Below are 24,256 nucleotides of genomic sequence, written 5' to 3'. Positions count from 1 at the left end.
GTGATTAAAGCAGCAGCAGAGTCTGCTTTGTGTTTTTTATTTTTTATTTTACTAACAGGTAAGCCTATACTAAGGCTTTCCTGTAAGTAAAATGAATATCTTCTAAAAACGGCACTGTTTAGGAGATATTCACCCTGGATACAGCTGCTGACGTCACCGGAGCATGCCCCCTCAAGGTCCAGCTTACCATGCCGGAACTTCAGAGCACAGTGCCAAGCGAGGGCTTCCATGTGCATGCATAGGAGTGACGTCATCACCACTCCAGCCACTCACACAGCCGGAGTCCACAGCAAACCTGGAAAGGAAGAGCAGGGGAAGATGGAAGCCCTCTCAGCGGTGACGGAGGGCTTCATTTTAAGGCAAGTATTTCATACTGTGTTAATATGCAATGCATCCTAGCACATTATGCAATTATTTTATGGGGAAAGTTTTTTTGTTTTTTACAGTGACTTACTTCCGATTTATATGCTGCCGGTGTCCTGTCAGAAAGCCGCTATCCACCAGAAAAAACAGAAGTGACTTTCTGTCGTGGCCATCTTGGTACACCCCACATTCACCTGCAGTAAGCCTACAGTCAGAAGGCGGCAAGCGGACATCTTTTTACAGCCACCGAAGTCTTACATTTTACACTTACTTTTACCAGTAAACTGAGTTTATATAGTGAAACACAGTATCTTGAAATCTTTGACATTGTTTTGATGTTGAATTTTAAAAGCCTGCGGATCTCACAGGTTTGCTTATCTGACAGAACACTGCTGCTTTTAAGATTCAACATCAAAACAGCTTGGGGGATTTCAAAATCCTGTATTTCACGATATAAGCTCAGTTTACTGGTAAAAAATAAGTGTGAAATGCAAGACTTCGGTGGGTGTAAAAATATATTCGCTTCGAGACTTCAGACTGTAGGCTTAGTGTGGCTGAGTGCGGGTGTACCAAGATGGCCGCGACAGAACGTCACTTCACTTGCACTTTGATAGAACACCTGTCTTCAGGCAGAACAGCAGTACAGATAGTCTGATGGGGGCTCCTCAATTGAGAAGTTCTTTCACTAATTACACAGCTTGTAATCTGATCTCTGAATAGAGGAGAGAATCCTGTGACTGAGCGCACTCTTTTAGGCTAGGTTCACACCATAGCGATGCGGGAACGCCGCAAATCCGCGGCGTTTTCCCGCATCGCATGCCTCCCGCCGGCAGTTCACACTGCCCTATGCGGACTGCTGGGAGTGTCAATGAAATCTTAATGACACCCCCAGACCAGTCCGCATATCGCAGTGCGATCTGCAAACTCGGACAGGAATCGGATCGCATGGTGTGAACACCCATGCGATCCGATTCTGCTGCGGACCAAAAAAAGGGTCCTGTGCGAGTTTGCGGCGGGTGCGATGCGAATTCAGCCATACTATCTGTATGGCTGAACTCGCATCGCACAGACAGATCGGATGTGATTTGCACTGTCTCCCACCCGCAGCGGTGTGAACTCAGCCTTATTCATAGATGTGCTACAAGAAGTGTCATCAGGGAAGCATTTTTCTCTCATTAGTAATCATAGACAGAGAACATCCCTAGAGGCGATTCAGTTCGCATTGTGCGCTATATATAAGTATTTCATTCATCCCTGCAGTGAAGATTTCAGAATCCAGCTGTCTGCACAATGGGGGAAATACTTCATTAGTATAATAAACGTAACTAAAGCTACACAGTTTTTTTTTATATAGCTAAACTTCAGCTTTAAAAGAGAAGTATGGGGTTTTTGCAGATTTATACTTACCTAGGTGGGTGCAGCATCGGTCCCCCTGCCGGCTTTAACACTGAGAACCAAGCAAACCAACACCGGAGAACCAAGCGATCCAACACCGGAAAACCAAGCGATCCAACACCGGAAAACCAAGCGATCCAACACCGGAAAACCAAGCGATCCAACACCGGAAAACCAAGCGAACCAACACCGGAAAACCAAGCGAACCAACACCGGAAAACCAAGCGATCCAACACCGGAAAACCAAGCGATCCAACACCGGAAAACCAAGCGATCCAACACCGGAAAACCAAGCGATCCAACACCGGAAAACCACCGGAAAACCAAGCGATCCAACACCAGAAAACCAAGCGATCCAACACCAGAAAACCAAGCGATCCAACACCAGAAAACCAAGCGATCCAACACCAGAAAAAGAAGTATGGGGTTTTTGCAGATTTATACTTACCTAGGTGGGTGCAGCATCGGTCCCCCTGCTGGCTTTAACACTGAGAACCAAGAAAACCAGCACCAGAAAACCAAGCGATCCAACACCGGAAAACCAAGCGATCCAACACCGCAGATCGCTTTGTTTTCACAGCTCCCTGAACAGGGAGCTTGCGGTTGTCAGTCACTGCTCTGCCAACTCCTTGCTTACTGGAACGCTGGGCTGTGGAGGAATCGGGAGCGGCCAGCTCAGGCTCCCATCAGGTCAATAAGAGGCTGAGTGCCGATGCAGGCACGTGGGCAGATCCCAACTTAAGTGTCACGATCTTGCCAGAGCCTGAACCGGCTCGGTCATGTCAGCAGACAGCGGACTTCAACCTGCTAACTGCTGAAAACAGATCCAAGCTTTGGCTGTACTTCACCTTTAAGAACTGGCAGCACTTTCTTACTGTTATGTGGATTGAGACTTTGGACCTACAAGAAATATTTATTGACACTTTTAGGGCCCGCGTCAATGGGTTTTTGTTCTGATCAGAACTGCTTCTCTCCCCATACAGGTCAATGGGAATATAAAATCAGCTTGATTCAGATCAGAAGGTGGTTTACTGCACTTCAAATGCACCAGTCATTGAGATGCTTCTGAGGTCATTCAGAATTCAAACTGTGAAATGTAAGCTCAAAGCAGCCTACAACCGGTTGACACTGGTCCTTATACACTATACATTACATATCAAATAGTTTATTTATTTTTATTTATTTTTTTTACTTGCATTTAGTGATACTTTCATGAATTTGTTATTACTGCATGGAGCTTACAATTAAAGAAACCAACTCACTTCCAAGTACAAACCCTCGAAAAATGATGGAATATATATAAAAAAAAAAATAAAAAATCACAACACATCAAGAGAGAGAGATATACACATATATACACACACACACACACACACACACACACACACACAATATAAAAAGATCTTTCTCCATTGTCAACATTTAATTTTTAAGATACTCTTAGGTTGCCCATTCAAAGCAAACGACAGTCTCTTACTGTCCAAACCTAGTTGGACTAACTTATACTTACAATCCCCGCACACAGCCCTGCCCTGCTCCATTCCAACAGAAGTCAAATCCAATGTAAGCTCTGCATTAGAACTTACACAGGTTTACTGATGCTGTCTACCTTCTCAGGTGAATGTTCGAGCCTGGCAAGCAATGCACAACAGAAGGAGCTCACATACTCCCATATCCAGGAGTTCCATCATGTGTACCAGTAAATGGGATATTCCCATCAACGTAGAGAAAAGTCCCAGAACTGCTACTGAATTTGGTGTGGATATAAGGCACAGTTGGTTGCTTCTGTGATACCTGTTGTGCACCTGTGAAAGTTGGATGGGGGGGGGGGGGATTATAGAGGAGTTTGGAGGTTTGGAGTAAAGACTTGGCAGGGTGTCATGGGATTCCACAAGTAGTCATTGCTGTCTAGATATTGCAGGTAAAACCATGAGTGTGCCCAACTTGCTTGTGTTTTACATACAGAAATTAGAAAACTTTGCCTATGTCCAATATTTTATGTTAAACAGATACAAAAATATATAAAAAAAATGATCACACAAAGGCCCTGGAACAAGCAAAAGTTCAGTCCAGTAGGAGCACTGTGGGTTGGGTTCCTATATCACTTGGATAGTCCAACAGTCAGATCTCCCTCGTGTATAGATCTTCATTGTGTACCTTTGAATTCTCCATAGTTTTAAATAAAAGAATGGAACAGGGAGAGCGATATCTCCTCCTAACGGCAAGTGTGCACAACCAGGAAAGAAGGTTCACCGATTTAAACCAGGGTTCCGCCAGAGGTTTGCGAGGAGTTCCTTGAGCAATAACCAATTTCTGCCTCTCAGATAAGTTCCTGATGACATCAATGATATTTTTAGCGGTCTGTAAGGAGGTCATTATTTCCAATGACAAGTGTAAGGGTCATTCTTCCCAATGTCCATCACAATAATGTATCATGAGTTAAAGATATTGTAATTATTAGCAAGAGTTCCCTAAGACAAGAAAGTTATTTCAAGGGTTCCTTTGTGTTGTAAAGGTTGAGAAAGGCAAGGCTTATCTAAACTAATACAGGACCTGGAACTATAAAACACTGTCTGGCAGTTTTACCAAAAGCTCCAATTGTTAGTTTTGGGTGGACTTTACCTTCAGTTATATGCTGCATATCTAATAATGTGTCCCACAAGGGAGACTTCCCGGTTTGGCTATGGTAGACGGGGTGAAGGGAAGTGGGAGGAAATCTCTCCAAAGTGGGGGAATATCTGGTTTTCACCACGGTCACCAGAACTAGCTTCCCCGTTGAAAGATTTCCTCTCTATTCCTGTTCCGGGGACAACCCAAATTTGGGTATTCTCTTTTACATTGGGTGGTAATGGTAAACAAATTCACAGAGAGGGTGAATCTCCCTAATGGGGCACAGACAGCAAGAAAAACCTGAGAGACGTTTCTTTCAACCACCTCCTGATGGCAAGAGTGGCAGAGCTTGGACTGTGGGGAGGTTTCCTGTCCAATTCCCTATCCCCCTTTTTTTGTACCACAATAGAACCATGACAACTTTCCCAGTTATATTTGAAATGTGAAAGATGAATCCTCTCTATAGATCTGAACCCTTTTGTGGTCCCCTCTACTGTCACATTTAATCAGAATTGTATATTGTTGCCTGCTAAATAAAGAACTGGGGGGCTAAAAAAAAAAAAAACACCTTGACATGTTCTAATCCCTCTATCCCAAACTTAAAAAAGAAAAAAAATGTTAGTTCTACTTTAAATTATATAACCTTGTTATTGGTTTAATGTAAAACTAAGGTACAAAGTCCAAAAAAACACATTGTTCCAGTAAAGAATAATCGTTGGGATTTTTACAATGAAAGCTTTTATCAGGCAAGGAGATAATGGCTAAGTGAAAGGTAATTTCAGTATACATAAGAAAAGGGCTCTGGCCATAGATGGATGTAAATGAAGGCACTTGTCCATCTGCAATGCTTCAAAACAATAATTCAGTTCCTTCAAACTTAGCCCAGAACACATAATTAGGCCTCTCCGTCATTGCTTATGGTGTCCCTCTAATTAGACAGCAGGAAGTCTTCTCTCCATTTCTCAGCAGATGACATGTCAATTAAAGGAACACGTTCTGATGGGCCCCAGGGATCAGACAATACAAGGAGGGCATGAAAGCCCCAGAGTTCATTACAGATAATATCAATGTGTTACAAAGCGCAATGAACATCACAAAGCTTCCATCAGTTCAGATTTGTAAGGCAAGGCGTATGAAGTGGGTGTTCTTAATAAGATTATGAACCAACAATGACAGCAACGTTTAACACACATTGCACTGTATGCTAAATTTGTCCGAGGACATGAATACTAGGGAAGAGAGGTGCAAATTGTGGGTTAGAAATTACAAGATGGGAAAAACAGTGTCTGGAATCTCATCGATTGTGAGAATCATTTATTATCATCAGATGTTACAGATCAATATCCCATCAAATCTGGACTTGACACCCTCAAAAAAGGTATACACTGAAGTCTTTCAGGAGTGGTAGTTATTTTCTATGCAACAATAAATATAAAAAGTTACATTTGTTCATTATGTATAGTCAAGTCTACCGCTTTTCTATTAAATTTTTGCAGTCTCATAAATCTAATACCAAGCAGTCACCTTCACAGAGATCCTTGGGTGGTTTTGCTTAAAACAAAAAAAGGCCATCTTGCTAACCAAGCTTTACATGTCTACTCACTGGCCTTATTATTCTGCATTCCATTTGTAATAAGTAGCCGCATAAATACCTTTTTAAACCAATTGACACCAAATCACGTACATGTGTGTGGCTGCAAATGGTTATCCTGGTGTTATGACTGTTTCTTTTCACAGCTGGCGTGGCGTTTTTATCCAAAAGCAATCCTAGTGGCTAATTAGCTGCTGGATTGCTTTTACAGGCAGCAGGAGGGGATCATGATATCAGTTCCGGTTAGGCAGATGTAAACACTGCCTTTTTTTTTGTAAAGCATGAGGTCAATGTTTTTGTTACTTATCTCATGCTTTCCAGAGTAAAAGGAGAAACCTGGGATCTTACAGACCCTAGATGTATCCATAAAGATGACCTGGATATTTACATTTCTTGTGATAGGAAAAAAGTGAGGCAAAAATTAGAATGAATGAGACAGTGTAAAAAAATAAAATAAAAATAAAAAAATAAAAAACATGAAGAGCAATAATTCTAGCGCTAGACCTCCTCTGCAACTCTAAACTGCAATTTTAAAGCGTGATGTGTTGAGTCTATCGATTCAGCGTAACACCATCTTTTATATGGTACCAAAAAATAAATAAAAAATGGGTTATATAGTGTGTATTTTCACATAAAAATTCATGAAAAAGTGTATTTTCTTTCCTCAAAAACTGCATTTAAAAAACCGCTGTACAGATATAGTTTGACATAGAAAATTACAACCATTTTATTCTCTAGGGTCTCTGCAAACCAAAAAAATGTATGTGTGTGTGAGTATAATATATTATATATATATAGATAGATAGATAGATAGATAGATAGACACACACACACGGACCACACTAGGCATAGAAGAGCACAACATGGTCAGGACCTGTGCGGGTCTAGCTCAGGCTTCTTAAAAAAAATAAAAAATAAAATCTGCTCAGTTCAGCTTTCAGACACTCACACTAAACTTTATCCCATAGACTTAAATTGGACATGCCTGTAATGTAAGAGCAACAGATCACTCAAATCTATGGGATGTCATTAAGCAGGTACAGGCAGACAGGCTACAGACAGCTTGGGAGGCCACACCTCTCAAAAGGAGCGGTTACTGTATAGAGGGGAGCTAGGCGGATTCCCCCCCCCCCCCCAATTCCTGAATTTGATTTCTAAATTTTGGAGGGCATAAAAAAATGCAAGTCAGTTTATCTTCTAATTCAAGAACTAAGAATCATGTTGCATCTACGCCCATCTGCTTTAAAAGGGAACCTTTCAAAGTGTGTATGATGAACCCCAAATCCTGTGTTGGCCTGTGTTCAAAAGGCAGTCCACCTGCTCTTGCACCTTTTTACTGGCCAATGAATCCTATCAGAGGACTGAGACTTTAGGGGTCTTAGCCCTTGTACACACGGTCGGAGATTCCGACGGAATGTGTCCGATCGGACCGTTTTGTCGGATATTCCGACTGTGTGTGGTCTGCATCGGACTGTTTCCATCTGAGTATCCGACGGACCAACTTTTCCAACTTGCCGGTAAAATTTTCCGACAAAATGCTCCGATCGGACATACTCCGATCATGTGTAGAGAATTCCGATCGGACAAAGTGCCACGCATGCTCAGATCAAATTCCTACACCAAAGCTATTGGCTACTGGCGTGAACGTAGTCCCGTCGTAACGAAATAACGTAATCACGTCGGATTTTCCGACAACTTTGTCCGACCGTGTGTATGCAACAGTTTCGGACAAAATCCGATGGATTTGGTTGTCAGAATCTCCGACCGTGTGTACAAGGGCTTAGAGTCTACATACGGGTGTACGTGTATTTACAATACTTATTACGCACAATACCATTTTTTGCTATAGATGAGCTATGTATTGTTGGAACACATTGAGAAATTGATGGGAGTTCTTCTAAATCAGGTATCTCCAAACTTTCTAAAACAGAGGGGCAGTTGTACCCCATCTTTAGTGTCATTGGAAAGACTTTTACCCCATTGCTGATGTCAGTTGGGGGAATTATGCCCCATTGTTAGTATCAGTGCATGAAGTATTTCCCCCAGATAAAAGTAAAGGGCTACATCTGGCCCCCAGGCCACAGTTTGGAGACCACTGTTCTAAAGATTTCATATAAAGTTGTGCTCTGTACATACCCTGGCAGAATTTATGATTTCTTGGACATTTTTCAGAGAATAGGAAGGGTACCACAAAAACATTTGTTTCACTAATATTTAATGTTTGGCTGAAGCCAGTTATTATCAAACTGTGTTTACTCTTTAAATCATAATCACAACAAACTACCCAAATTACTTATCAAAAGTTTACATAACCCAGTTCTTAATATCGTGTATTGCCCCCTTTAACATCAATGACAGCTTGAAGTCTTTTGTGGTATTTGTGAATGAGGCTCTTTATCTTCTCAGATGGTAAAGCTGCCCATTCCTCTTGGCAAAAAGCCTCCAGTTCCTGTAAATTCTTGGGCTGTTTTGCATGAACTGCACATTTGAGATCTCCCCAGAGTGGCTCAATGATATTGAGGTCAGGAGACTGAGATGGCCACTTCAGAACCTTCACTTTATTCTGCTGTAGCCAATGACAGGTCGACTGGGTCTTGTGTTTTGGATCATTGTCATGTTGGAATGTCCAAGTATGTCCCATGCGCAGCTTCCTGGCTGATGAATGAAAATGTTCCTCCAATATTTTTTGATAACATACTGCATTCATCTTGCCATGAATTTTGACCAAATTTCCTGTGCCTTTGTAGCTCACACATCCCCAAAACATCAGTGATCCACCTCCATGTTTCACAGTAGGAATAGTGTACCTTTCATCATAGGCCTTGTTGACCAAATGCAGTGTTTATGGTTGTGGCCAAAAAGCTCAATTTTGGTCTCATCACTCCAAATGACTTTGTGCCAGAAGGTTTGAAGCTTGTCTGTGCCGTTTGGTGTATTGTAAGCGGGATATTGTGGCATTTGAGTAGTAATGGCTTTCTTTTGGCAACTCGACCATACAGCCCATATTTCTTCAAGTGCTTCCTTATTGTGTGTACCTTGAAACAGCCACAATGCATGTTCAGAGAGTCCTGTATTTCACCTGAAGTTATTTGTGGGTTTTTCTTTGTATCCCGAACAATTTTCCTGGCAGTTGTGGCTGAAATTTTAGTTGGTCTACCTGACCGTGGATTGGTTTCAACAGAACCCCTCATTTTCCACTTCTTGATTAGAGTTTGAACACTGCTAATTGGCATTCACAATTCATTGGATATCTTCTTATATCCCTTTCCTGTTTTATACAGTTCCATTACCTTTTTCCACAGATCCTTTGACAATTCTTTAGCTTTCCCCATGACTCAGAATCCAGAAACATCAGTGCAGCACTGGATGAAAGATGCAAGGGTGTGCCAGGAGTCCAGAAACTCACTGACCTTTTATACACACACACTAATTACAAGCAAACAGATCACAGGTGAGGATGGTTACCTTTAATAGCCATTCAAACCCCTTTGTGTCATTCAAACTTGTGTGCATGTTATCAGGCCAAAATCACCAGGGTATGTAAACTTTTGATCAGGGTCATTTGGGTAGTTTCTGTTGTGATTATGATTTAAAAAGAGCAAACACAGTTGATTAATAAATGGCTTCAGCACTACCATGAGTGAAAGAAATGTTTTTGTGTTATTCACATTCTCTGAGAAAATGACCAAGAAATCATAAATTTTGCCAGGGTATGTAAACTTATGAGCACAACTATATACATTCGGAGGAAGCTTCAGATGGAAGTTACCATTCTCAGGCTCTAAGGCTTCATACTCGTTCTATGAGGGTGAAGCCATACCCCAGCAAAATGCATAGAGAAAAGATATTGCATTACAATAAGGTATGCATACACCAGTGCTTTGTAGAAAAGTCCTGTATGCTGCATTTTGGGTGCAACGGCCTGCATTTGCAATTCCACTTAACTGAATTAAACTGTGGACACAAATTTAAAATCAAAGCATGGCTACATAAAAAAAATAAAAATGCATCTATACAATTTAACAAGAAAATCAATGTATTTATTTAATATCAACTTTTCCTTGGGGTTCCCCATTTTCCCTTCATGTGGAATAATACGGTAACTGGAATGCACAAAAGTCACAAATAGTACAAATAAAATACAACTCCAGCACTACTGAAACTTCAAAGCACATTTTATAGCAGCCCAAAGTAATCGGATCTTTTAATATCATTATCTCTATGCAATGCTCAGTGGTAAACTTGCATCCTAGTACTTCATAGAACTCCGATATGAAGGAAGTGGGGGGGGGGGGGGGGGGTTCTATCTTGCCGTTTCATCTGGTTATTGTGTGGGGAACATTACTTCAAATAAATCGTTACATAACCAATCATTTGAGGCATGTACCAATTCTAGTGCTGATCTGAGCCATGCTTAGAGAGCTTCACAAGCTGGCAAACAGAAAGTTGCTGGAGGAAATCAAATCTCCTCTGAACATTAGCTTGTTATAAAACATTTAAAAAGACTTCAAGGGAGAAGCGCCGACATCCTGTCTTCTGTAGGACTAGATGATCGATGTACTATGAAGATGAAGCACAGCTCTGAGACAGATCAAATATTTATGATATCAGGAGATGGAGGAAAGAGCTGCAAATTGAAAAGTTGCAACTGTGACAAAAGTTTGTCAAACTGCAGCACTGAAACTTTCTAGAAGTCCCGCGCCAAACTGACTTCAACAAGGAATGACGGTCCATTATTGTCAGTACACGTTTCCTTAACCACTTTCAGACCGGACCAATTTGCTGGTCAAAGACCAGACCACTTTTTGCGATTCGGCACTGCGTCGCTTTAACTGACAATTGCGCGGTCGTGCGACGTGGCTCCCAAACAAAATTGACGTCCTTTTTTTTCCCACAAATAGAGCTTTCTTTTGGTGGTATTTGATCACCCCTGCGGTTTTTATTTTTTGCGCTATAAACAAAAATAGAGCGACAATTTTGAAAAAAACGCATTATTTTTTACTTTTTGTTATAATAAATATCCCCCAAAAATATATAAAAAAACATTTTTTTCCCTCAATTTAGGCCGATACGTATTCTTCTACATATTTTTGGTAAAAAAAAAATCGCAATAAGCGATTATTGGTTGGTTTGCGCAAAAGTTATAGCGTTTACAAAATAGGGATAGTTTTATAGCATTTTTATTAATAATTTTTTATTATTTTTTTTTACTAGTAATGGCGGCGATCTGCGATTTTTATTGTGACTGCGACATTGGGGGGGACCCATCGGACATTTTTGACACATTTTTGGGACCATTGTCATTTATACAGTAATCACCGCTATATAAATGCAGTGATTCCTGTGTAAATGACACTGGCAGTGAAAGGGTTAACCAGTGGGTGGCAGTGTAGGGGTTAAGTGTTCCTAGGGGTGTGTTACTAACTGTGGGGGGGGTTGGGCTTTCATTTAGTGTACACTGATCTCTGCTCCAATCACATGGAGCAGAGATCAGCGTCACTAGTTGCTAGGCAGAATGGGAAAATGTTGTTTATACAGCATTTCCTCCATTCGGCCGCTCCGTGAGACGATCGTGGGGATGCCCGCGGCGATCGAGTCCGCGGGTCCCGCGACCGGACTCACGGGGGTCCCGACCAGCGCGGGAGCGCACCGCCGGCGGCGCGTTCCCGATGGCACGGCGGCAACGAATATTGGACGTACATGTACGCCAATATGCCTGCCCGTGCCATGCTGTCGACGTGCATCGTCGTGCGCTGGTCGGGAAGTGGTTAAAGGGGTTCTAAAGGGATTTTTTTTTTAAATAAGAAACATGTTATACTTACCTCCACTGTGCAGCTCGTTTTGCACAGAGTGGCCCTGAACCTGGTCTTCTGGGGTCCCTTGGCGGCTGTCTTCAGATCCCCCCACAAGTACTTCTCACATTCATGCAAGCTCCCTCGGGGGGGCGGCACTGTCAGATTTTTTTTCACCTTAATGCATAGAAAAAAATGTTTACCTTTACAACCCCTTTAAAGCAGGGACCTCAAATTACCTGAGGACCACAAGACAAGTTTTCATATCCCATGGGGGCCGCATGCAAACTTTCAAACTTCAAAAACAGCATTGGTGTCAGGGGACACACTATTAACCCCCAGCACTGGCGTCAGGGGACGCCCTATTAACCCCCAGCATTGGCGTCAGGGGACGCCCTATTAACCCCCAGCATTGGCGTCAGGGGACGCCCTATTAACCCCCAGCATTGGCGTCAGGGGACGCCCTATTAACCCCCAGCATTGGCGTCAGGGGACGCCCTATTAACCCCCAGCATTGGCGTCAGGGGACGCCCTATTAACCCCCAGCACTGACGTCAGGGGACGCCCTATTAACCCCCAGCACTGACGTCAGGGGACGCCCTATTAACCCCCAGCACTGGCGTCAGGGGTTGCTCCCTATTAACCCCCAGCACTGGCGTCAGGGGTTGCTCCCTATTAACCCCCAGCACTGGGGCCAGGGGACGCCCTATTAACCCCCAGCACTGGGGCCAGGGGACGCCCTATTAACCCCCAGCACTGGGGCCAGGGGACGCCCTATTAACCCCCAGCACTGGCGTCAGGGGACGCCCTATTAACCCCCAGCACTGGCGTCAGGGGACGCCCTATTAACCCCCAGCACTGGCGTCAGGGGACGCCCTATTAACCCCCAGCACTGACGTCAGGGGACGCTCCCTATTAACCCCCAGCACTGGCGTCAGGGGACGCTCCCTATTAACCCCCAGCACTGGCGTCAGGGGACGCCCTATTAACCCCCAGCACTGGGGCCAGGGGACGCCCCATTAACCCCCAGCACTGGGGCCAGGGGACGCCCCATTAACCCCCAGCACTGGGGCCAGGGGACGCCCCATTAACCCCCAGCACTGGGGCCAGGGGACGCCCCATTAACCCCCAGCACTGGGGCCAGGGGACGCCCCATTAACCCCCAGCACTGGCGTCAGGGGACGCCCCATTAACCCCCAGCACTGGCGTCAGGGGACGCCCCATTAACCCCCAGCACTGGCGTCAGGGGACGCCCCATTAACCCCCAGCACTGGCGTCAGGGGACGCCCCATTAACCCCCAGCACTGGCGTCAGGGGACGCCCCATTAACCCCCAGCACTGGCGTCAGGGGACGCCCCATTAACCCCCAGCACTGGCGTCAGGGGACGCCCCATTAACCCCCAGCACTGGCGTCAGGGGACGCCCCATTAACCCCCAGCACTGGCGTCAGGGGACGCCCCATTAACCCCCAGCACTGGCGTCAGGGGACGCCCCATTAACCCCCAGCACTGGCGTCAGGGGACGCCCCATTAACCCCCAGCACTGGCGTCAGGGGACGCCCCATTAACCCCCAGCACTGGCGTCAGGGGACGCCCCATTAACCCCCAGCACTGGCGTCAGGGGACGCCCCATTAACCCCCAGCACTGGCGTCAGGGGACGCCCCATTAACCCCCAGCACTGGCGTCAGGGGACGCCCCATTAACCCCCAGCACTGGCGTCAGGGGACGCCCCATTAACCCCCAGCACTGGCGTCAGGGGACGCCCCATTAACCCCCAGCACTGGCGTCAGGGGACGCCCCATTAACCCCCAGCACTGGCGTCAGGGGACGCCCCATTAACCCCCAGCACTGGCGTCAGGGGACGCCCCATTAACCCCCAGCACTGGCGTCAGGGGACGCCCCATTAACCCCCAGCACTGGCGTCAGGGGACGCCCCATTAACCCCCAGCACTGGCGTCAGGGGACGCCCCATTAACCCCCAGCACTGGCGTCAGGGGACGCCCCATTAACCCCCAGCACTGGCGTCAGGGGACGCCCCATTAACCCCCAGCACTGGCGTCAGGGGACGCCCCATTAACCCCCAGCACTGGCGTCAGGGGACGCCCCATTAACCCCCAGCACTGGCGTCAGGGGACGCCCCATTAACCCCCAGCACTGGCGTCAGGGGACGCCCCATTAACCCCCAGCACTGGCGTCAGGGGACGCCCCATTAACCCCCAGCACTGGCGTCAGGGGACGCCCCATTAACCCCCAGCACTGGCGTCAGGGGACGCCCCATTAACCCCCAGCACTGGCGTCAGGGGACGCCCCATTAACCCCCAGCACTGGCGTCAGGGGACGCCCCATTAACCCCCAGCACTGGCGTCAGGGGACGCCCCATTAACCCCCAGCACTGGCGTCAGGGGACGCCCCATTAACCCCCAGCACTGGCGTCAGGGGACGCCCTATTAACCCCCAGCACTGGCGTCAGGGGACGCCCTATTAACCTCCAGCACTGGCGTCAGGGGACGCCCTATTAACCCTCAGCATTGGCGTCAGGGGACGCCCTATTAACCCTCAGCATTGGCGTCAGGGGACACCCCATTAACCCCCAGCATTGGCGTCAGGAGACACCCCATTAACCCCCAGCATTGGCGTCAGGAGACACCCCATTAACCCCCAGCATTAGCGTCAGGGGACACCCCATTAACCCCCAGCATTAGCGTCAGGGGACACCCTATTAACCCCCAGCATTAGCGTCAGGGGACACCCTATTAACCCCGAGCATTGGTGTCAGCGGACGCACTATTAACCCCTCCCAGCATTGGTGTCAGTGGACGCACTATTAACCCCTCCCAGCGTTGGTGTCAGTGGACGCACTATTAACCCCTCCCAGCGTTGGTGTCAGTGGACGCACTATTAACCCCTCCCAGCATTGGTGTCAGTGGACGCACTATTGAACCAGAGCATTGGTGTCAGTGGACGCACTAGTAACCCCGAGCATTGGTGTCAGCGGACGCACTATTAACCCCCCCCAGCATTGGTGTCAGTGGACGCAATATTAACCCCTAGAATTGGTGTCAGCGAGTCCTCTCCTCCTGTCAGGTCCTGGCTCAACACAGGCCTAGTAGCAGGGCACCCAGAGAAAGCCATGATCTCCCGCCCTGAGGTGGCAGCAGGACTCTGGATCTTGGCACAGCCCTTCGAGGGAGAAGAGCTCTGAACGATCATTAGAGCCTAGGTGGGCGGGGTGATGGGCAGATCCTCCCTCCGCTCTGTTCTATCTGCTCTCCTGTGCTGTGTCCGTTTCCTTTGCTGCAGGCGCTGGGCTGCAGCAGCATGCAGGAGAGAGGGAGAGAGATCCCAGTCGCTGCACGGTGCACCCCACACCCCAGCCCAGGATTGGCCCTGCCTGCGGGCCATTTGTAACCGGTCCACGGACTGGCACTTTGAGACCCCTGCCTTAAAGAGTACTAAACTATTGCAAGGCCAGCAGAGACAGGAAAGGCTATATATAGGTTATCATAAGCAGAGAAAGAACTACCATGACTCACAAGGATGTCAACACCAGGTTAGCCAATAAGGCATACATAGGAGGTCAAATAAGTAGAGATGCACGGATACCAGATAAATACCGCGTACCAATACTTTTGCTCAAATATTTGCCAATACCAATAGCCGATTTCTATTTCCAGTGCCGTGTGAGTTTTTTTTTTTAGGGCTCTTTTACACCATACGTGCATGAAAACGGATGGAAAAACCGCACAAATTTCACTTACAGAGATATCAGTTTTCATGTGCATTTTAGTGAGTTTTTACAGCCTGTTCACATACGAGTGGGCCGACCATAGTGCGATTAAAAAAAAGGCCTTTGATTTCTACTCTCACACACTATTAATATTATTATACTATTATTATTATTATATTACACAATTTATATGGTGCCAACAGTTTACGCAGCACAATTACAGTACAGTTCAATACAGAAGGGACAGGAGGGCTCTGCTTGTAGAGATTCCATTCTAAAAGGTGGTCCAAAAGGTAATAGATGCGGGGAATGATTTGGTGGGGGTGGCTCGGGGACAGTTAGGTGGGATAGGCTTCCCTGAATAAAATGAGTTTTCAGGGATCTCCTAAAGGTGGATAGGTTAGGGGCTGATTGGACATACTGGGGCAGGGAGTTCACATTGGAATCGCACCTGAAACGTGCTTTGAAATTGCACTGCAAACCGGTCTGCACATGTGAACTGAAGGTGTCAGTTTTAGTATTGGAGCATTTGCAGACATACAAATACTCGCGCAAATGCTTAGTATCGGCACCAATACCGCCATCGGTTAGGGCTGGGGGAAAAAAAAAAAATAATTGATTTAAATCTTGAATCGAGTTGAGTGGTCAAATCTATTCAAAATTTCAGCAAATCGATTTTTTTAGATTTTTTTTTTTTTTTTCCACCAGGACCGGCGCGGCCTGTGGTGCTGTGGGCAGGAGTTTTTAGGCGAGGCCCGTGGCTTCTGCCTAGTCAGTGAGGCCGGATGCGATTCGAGTTTTATTATATATACACACACACACACACACACACGCCCTGGTTCACACTGGTGCCATTTGACATGTCAAATCGCATGTCAAAATCAGTGGCAATGGCACTGACCTAATCGTTGCGGCACCAATTTCAAAAAGTAGTTTCTGTAGTACTTTTTGCGATTTCAGCTTGCGATTTCCATTGGCTTCTGTGCAAAAACCCACACAGATGATCAGTGAAATCGCCGCTGAAATTGGGACTGACATGCGGGAGTGAACTCGCACGACTTCATTCCCGCAGCTCAGTGTGAACCTGGGCTCACATACACTTAAGGATGCCCGTGTCCTAAATGCACTGCAATAAACAGGAAAACTTCTTGGCATTTCAGTGACGTTACTCGAAAAAAAAAAGAGCAAGGTTCATAAACGATCAATGTATAAAAATCCGACACTGGAGATTTAAAATTGCATAACATTTTTCTGAAGTTCACTTTTCACTTTTACTGCCCTGGAGATACTATTGTAGTAAATGTACAACATGTAAGTTATATAATCAAACTCTGACCTACAAGAAGGCAATGTTCACATACTCGAGTTCAATTTACAAAGAAGGTGTAGGCAGCCAGTGTACGATGAATAAACAGTCCATCCTGCCTTCAAACTATAGAGTAATAACACAGTATGGACATTTAGCACACCAAGGCGCAGAGACAAGTGATCATTATAAAATATGATGAAGCTGCATGCCAACATTATGTCAGTATTCAATGTATTTTATGACCCTGCGAGCCAACTTCCCATTCAACGAGTTCACTTTATGTTTCAAGCTGTGTGTGAATACACACACATATAAAAAAAATAAAAAAAATGTATGTATGTATGTATGTATGTATGCATGTATGCATGTATGTATGCATGTATGTATGCATGTATGTACGTACGTACGTACATACATACACACACACACATATACACACACACACACACACACACAGTTGTGCTCATAAGTTTACATACTGGCAGAAGTTATTTCTGAGATTTTTCAGAGAATATGAATGAGAACAAAAACTTTTCTTTTACTCATGGTTAGTGTTTGGCTGAAGCCAGTTATTATTAAATCAACTGTTTTTACTCTTTTTAAATTATAATGATAAAAGAAACTACCCAAATGACCCTGATCAAAGGTTGACATACCTCAGTTCTGTCTTACCCCCTTTAACATCAATGACAGCTTGAAGTCTTCCGTGGTATTTGTGGCTCAATGATATTGAGGTCAGGAGACCGAGGTGGCCACTCCAGAACCCTCAATTTATTCTGCTGTAGCCAATGACAGGTCGATTTAGCCTTGTGTTTTGGATTATTGTCATGTTGGAATGTCCAAGTACGTCCCATGCGCAGCTTCCTGGATATGAACTGAAATGTTCCTCCAGTATTTTTTGATAACATACTGCATTCATCTTGCCATCAATTTTCGTGATTAGAGTTTGAACACTGCTGATTGGCATTCTCAATTCCTTAGATATCTTTTTGCATCACTTTCCCATTTTATACAGTTCATTTACCTTTTCCCGCAGATCCTTTGAAAACACCTTTAGCTTTCCCCATGACTCAGAATCCAGAAACATCAGTGCAGCACTGGATGAAAGATGCAAGGGTCTGTCAGGAGTCCAGAAACTCATTGACCTTTTATACGCACATACTAATTACAAGAAAACAGTTCAGAGGTGAGGATGGTTACCTTTAATAGCCATGCAAACCCCTTTGTGTCAACTTGTGTGCATGTTATTGGGCCAAAATCACCAGGGTATGTAAACTTTTGATCAGGGTCATTTGGGTAGTTTCTGTTGTCATTATGATGTAAAAAGAGTAAACACAGTTGATTGAAAAATAAATGGCTTCAGCCAAACACTAACCATGAGTGAAAAATATTTTTGTGGTATCATTCATATTCCCTGGAAAATGCCAAGAAATCTAATTCTGCCAGAGTATGTAAGCTTATGAGCACAAGAGTGTGTGTGTGTGTGTGTGTGTGTGTGTGTGTATTTTTTTTATTATTTAATATACACACGCAGTTTGGGAGTTCTAAGTAATTTTGAAAAAAATCAAATTCAGATTTTTACATGTATGAGAGAAATGTCAGAATTGCCCTGGAAGTATTTAAAGGCACAAACTATGAATGAGGAGAGAAGAAATGCCCTGAAGCCAAAGAAAAACTATACCCTGCAACAGATCTCCAACAAAATAAGCTGAAAAAAAACTATTTACAATACAGTGCAGTTATTAGCCTCAGCTTAAGTGTTAAAAGTTATTACTATATCCTACTCACTATGTAAAGCAAAGAGAAAAAAAAAGTAAAAACGGGAAAAGAATAGTACATAAATGCAGTACAGACAGATGGATGGGACTCAGTATGCAGAAATGGGACTATGCTGTCTTAAAACAACACAACTTACCAGCAGACCAGGGGTAATCTTCTGGCCCTGATCCACCAAATCATCAGAATCCTCAGAACCCTCGGAACCCTCGGATTCATTCCCACTATCTAGCTGGAACATTGCACATTACTCCAGGAGCCCCAGCACTGAGCGTGGCAGGTATACGTCTTCTCTTATTGATAGAAAGGGAAGCACCACCCTTCGGTCTACCATAAACTTGCTGTGTACTCTTGTCACAGCTCTGTTCTCACAGTGGTTTCTTGTAAAAGGAAATGACTCTCTTATTAAGGCACATTATTATCTGGAAGCTGAAGACCAATAATAGCTTCTGCTGAAGAGCCAGCCTCCTCCATCTATCTATGTGGATACAATAACCTGTACACACTCTTATGTAAAGGGCATGGCCTTGTACTCGGTCACATGCGGTGTCCTCGTACTTCTATGAAAACCAGAGTAAGTTAATGATTTTTTTCATGCTCCTTGGCACAGCTTCTCATTGATACAATCAATCAATATCATAGCTTTATTATCAAACATTGGCAATAACACCGCCCCGGACATCTCTACATCAAAACCCAGAGGCTGAGAACGGAATTTAATAAAAACAAATTGTCACGATGTGTAGGACACGTCCTCGCAGTCAAAGGAATAAACAACAACTTTCTTTCTCACGCCCCAGGCTTGTGGGCATCCCACATCATGATGTCACAAGGCCACCAATGGAGTCTTTCAGAACTGTGTGAACCTTATTAATGGACAGACAGTTGTAAGTGTCCACATCAGTGAGTCAACCCATGAAACTTGGTCATTTTAGGTGCCACATCCCTAAACAAAGTATAAGGAAGGCTAAATGATGGAGGAATTTTGAAGGCCCCACAAAAAAAAATAGAATAAAATGCACAATTTTTTTTTCACAATTATCATCAGTGGTGGCTGGTGAAGTTTTAGGATGGGGGGGCACCAGACCCTGCCCAATTCTCATAAGCCCCACTTCTTATAGAATCCACCCGCTCTGTTCTCTGTATTCCACTTGCTTCCACCCATAGTGTCAGGAGTATACAGCTCAGCATCACCGGACAGAGTATATGATTAAGCCTTACAGATCAGGGTATACAGAGCAGGGAATAGCAACCCCCCCCCCTGTGGCTCTGATATTCCCCCTCCGCTAGGGGCTCTGACAGCACCCCCCCTTATGTGGTCTGGCACTTTCCGCCAGTCCTGAGTCCACCAGAGAAGCCGTGGCAGCGGGGACATCCTTCCTCGTGTCTCCTCTGTGCCACCTCTTCCTAAGCGCCAGGCATCCAACAGGATGCCCTGGCGCTTTGGCCAATCGGGAAACAGGTCTGACGACCTACCTCCCCGATTGACGGGGAGGAGCGTTAGTGTGAAAATAGCGAAAATTCGATTGCCATCATCACACAATTGGGTGGGATCAGGGCGCACTCTCTGCACCCTAAGCCCACCCTATTTTGAAGCCTATTAAGAGTCTTTGGCTCTAATCAGGTGCATAAAAAAGTACCACTCCCTCACGCCCCCTCCATAGGAATCCATACATCCGTTGTTCTGAAAGGGGCTGGGGTATTGATGGGGGGGCGGCGCCCGTAATGTACAGGCCGCCTCCGATTATCATCAAACTCATCAATCCACTTGAGGGGCCTACAACTACGTGAATGCTATCCCAAAACCGCTGCAGCTTTATTCATCTTCTTTAGGGGGTTGATGAAGCAGATGCCTTAATATTGGGAAATTAAAAATGAAGCCACTCAAGGATGCCTCAACCCAACATCGATCACCACAGTGGATAGAGATGATCACAAGGGACATTAGGAACTGCCACATGAGAGTGTGCGAAGAATAGACACAACACAACTTCCAAATCAAGGGCAGCACACACCAGTGACCGAGGCTCCCAATTGCTTATACTTTGGGACACAAACACACACACAGTATCTCACAAAAGTGAGTACACCCTCACATTTTTGTAAATATTTTTATGATATATTTTCATGTGACAACACTGTAGAAATGACACTTTGCTACATAGTAAAGTGGTGCATGTACAGGTTGTATAACAGTGTAAATTTGCTGTCTCCTCAAAAAACAACACCCCAGCCCTTAATGGCTAAACCGCAGGCAACAAAAGTGAGTACCCCTCTAAGTGAAAATGCACAAATTGGGCCCAATTAACCATTTTCCCTCCCCAGTGTCATGCGACTCGTTATTGTCACAAGGTCTCAGAATTGTTGCTCTACATAAATATGGCCTCGGCTATAAGAAGATTGCCAAGACCCTGAAACTGAGCTGCAGCAGTGGCCAAGAACATACAGCGGTTTAACAGGACAGGTTCCACTCAGAACAGAAGACAGAAGGGCTGGCAACTCCATGTCCATGTCAAATGTAAACACTTTTGTTGGCACATGTTAAAATAAAATACAAAAGCAGACGCGTTTCGGCACACCGCCTTTATCATTGCCGGGTGGGCAATAATCCAATTAAAGTGGAGTCCATTGAATTGTCCAAACAGTGGGAAGAGGGAAAAAAAAGAAATATGTACTGCAAATCAGAAGATCAATAAGAAATGGAACAAAACAAAACACAAAAAATATAATAATATTGAATCGGTATTTGGAAAACTATGCCTAGAAACTACTTCAGGAAAAGGTCCACATCATACAATGATGTCTGCTGGATTTTCAACATCCATAGCAGCTTTCCTAGAGGCTTGTACCACCAGTATGATTGGTTTCCAAATTCTGGTTTATTGCAATCTATTGCTTTTGTATATTTGAGCTTGTATATGCCGATTTTTATGCCAAACAAGTTAAATTTCAGCATGTTATATCACAAATAATATTAAAGCGAAGTTTCATTGAAAAAATAATTAAAAGGCAGCAGCTACAAATACTGCAGCAGATGACTTTTAAAATATGGACATTTACCTGTCCAGGGCGCACGCGATGTCGGCACCCGTGGCCGACCTGTCCCTCGGCTCCCAGGTGGAGGCACTGGCAGCCTCAGTAAGGTTTCCCAGCCTGGTTCCCTACTGCACATGCACGAGTTAGGGCCGGTTCACACTGCGGGCGATGCGAGGCGACACAGACTTGCCTCGCCGCGACCTGCCGCGACCTCAGCGGCGACTTGCAAATGACTTCTGTATAGAAGTCAATGCAAGTCGCCCAAAAGTAGTACAGGAACCTTTTTTCTGAGTCAGAGTGACTCGAGTCGCTCCTCTCAGAACGGTTCCATTGTACAGAACGGGGGGCGACTTGTCAGATCGCGGCGAGGCAAGTCGTGTCGCCTCGCATCGCCCGCAGTGTGAACCGGCCCTTACGGTGCGTGTTCTGAGTGGTCCCTGCTGTCTTCTGGGACCTGTGTGTCTCCCAGAAGACAGTGGGGGGGGGACGGAGAAGGGGCCAGACATGTCATAGATCGGTGCAGATACCACATCGATCTTTCACCGGAAGTGGGAGCACATACCTGTAGGAATCCCGACGGCGAAAGTTCAATTTTTGGATGGACCTGCGCTTTAAATTATTATATATTTTTTCCTTTGCAGATCTCCTGTAGACAATTCAATGGACTCTTCACTTTAATTGGATTATTGCCCATCTGGTTGGTGGGGTTCCTTTCCTCCCCTTTTTGTACTCTATATACAGTATGCTACTCATTTTAATTTTGTGCAGTGATCAAGGCAGTGTGCCGAAACACATCTGCTTTTGTATTTTTATTTTTAACATGTGCCAATAAAAGTATTTGCATTTGACATGGACATGGAGTTGCCGGCCCCTCTCTTTTCGACTATTATCTAAGTGTTGTTCAGACAACACAGCAGCCAGAGCACCCTACCGTGGACTTCATTTCACATCCAGGAGGATTCCTTTGTGAAAGCACTGCAATCCTTTGTCTACATTCCACTCAGAACAGGCCTCGCCATGGTTAATCATAGAAGTTGAGTGCGCATGCTCAGCGTCATATCCAGAGTTTGCCTTTGGAAAATAGACGTATGAGTGCTGCCAGCATTGCTGCAGAGGTAGAAGAGATGGGGGGGGGGGGTCAGCCTGTCAGTGCTCAGACCATACACCGCACACTGCATCAAGTTGGTCTGCAGGGCTGTTAACCCAGAAGGAAGTTTCTTATAAAGATGATGTACAAGAAAGCCCATAGTTTGCTGAAGACAATCAGACTAAGGACATGGATTACTGGAATTATGTCCCAAGGTCTGATGAGACCAAGATAAAATTATTTGGTTCAGATGTTATCAAGCATGTGTGGCGACAACCAGGTGAGGAGTACAAACACCAACATGTACTGTGACATACTGAAGCAGAGAATGATCTCCTTCCTTTGGAGACTGGGCTGCAGGGCAGTATTCCAACATGATACCGACTCCAAACACACCTCCAAGACGACCACTGCCTTGCTAAAGAAGCTGAGGGTAAAAGGCAGTGCTGGGAAATAATGTTGGCCACACAAAATATTGCCACTTTGAGCCCAATTCGGACATTTTCACTTAGGGGTGTACTCACTTTTGTTGCCAGTGGTTTAGACATTAATGGCTGTGTGTTTAGTTATTTTGAGGGGACAGAAAATTTACACTGTTATACAAGCTGTACACTCACTACTTATAGCAAAGGTTAATTTCTTTAGTGTTGTCACATGAAAAGAAATGTGAGGTGTGTACTCACTTTGTGAGATACTGTATGTATGTGTATATATATATATATATATATATATATATATATATATATATATATATATATATATATATATATATATATATATATATATATATATATATATATATATATATATATATATATATATATATACCGTATATACTAGAGTATAGGCCGACCCGAATATAAGCCGAGGCCCCCAATTTACCCCCAAAAAACTGGAAAAAATTATTGACTCGTGTATAAGCCGAGGGTGAGACATGCCTGTCCATCCCTGTGTGTCCGTCCATCCCTGTGTGTGTGTCCATCCATCCGTGTGTGTGTGTGTGTGTGTGTGTGTCCATCCATCCGTGTGTGTGTGTGTGTGTGTGTGTGTCCATCCATCCGTGTGTGTGTGTGTGTGTGTGTGTGTCCATCCATCCGTGTGTGTGTGTGTGTGTGTGTGTCCATGCATCCGTGTGTGTGTGTGTGTGTGTGTGTGTGTGTGTAGCCTACCTGTGTCCGTCCAGCCTGCGTCCCGTCCAGCCTGCGTCCCGTCCAGCCTGCGTCCCGTCCAGCCTGCGTCCCGTCCAGCCTGCGTCCCGTCCAGCCTGCGTCCCGTCCAGCCTGCGTCCCGTCCCGGCCCGAGCCGAGCCTCCGTCCTTCAGCTCTTCGTCGGCGGCCATTCTAGGATTCAAAAGCCGCGCCTCCGTCGGTGATAGGCAGAACACTCAATTTCCCACTGACTGCTGGGAAATTGAGTGTTCCGCCTATCGGATGTCCGTGATAGGCGGAACACTCAATTTCCCAGCAGCCTGTGTTCCGCCTATCACGGACATCGTCTCATCCTCGTCCGTAGTACGAGGATGAGACGATGTCCGTGATAGGCGGAACACAGGCTGCTGGGAAATTCAGTG

General features: G+C 45.2%; 1 protein-coding gene across 2 annotated transcripts in view; it reads right to left on the bottom strand.

Annotated features, from left to right (window-relative positions):
- LPIN2 (lipin 2) overlaps positions 1 to 24,256 on the bottom strand; it is a 153,497-nt gene that overhangs the window by 103,014 nt on the left and 26,227 nt on the right. Inside the window, exon 1 of one of the 2 annotated variants that reach the window (XM_077492524.1) lies at positions 18,703 to 18,985. The exons of the other annotated variant lie outside the window; for it this stretch is intronic. Coding sequence (XP_077348650.1) covers positions 18,703 to 18,804 — 102 coding nt within the window. The 5' untranslated portion in view covers positions 18,805 to 18,985. Of the gene's footprint in view, positions 1 to 18,702; positions 18,986 to 24,256 lie in introns of those variants that run through there. 2 annotated transcript variants of the gene reach the window in all.

This window comes from Lithobates pipiens, unplaced genomic scaffold (assembly GCF_037356315.1).
Source record: "Lithobates pipiens isolate NorthernLeopardFrog02 unplaced genomic scaffold, aLitPip1_a1.2 Scaffold_19, whole genome shotgun sequence".
Lineage (NCBI taxonomy): Eukaryota > Metazoa > Chordata > Amphibia > Anura > Ranidae > Lithobates > Lithobates pipiens.
The sequence above is the reverse complement of the archived record's forward strand: the minus strand, read 5'-3'. Positions and strand labels throughout refer to the sequence as shown.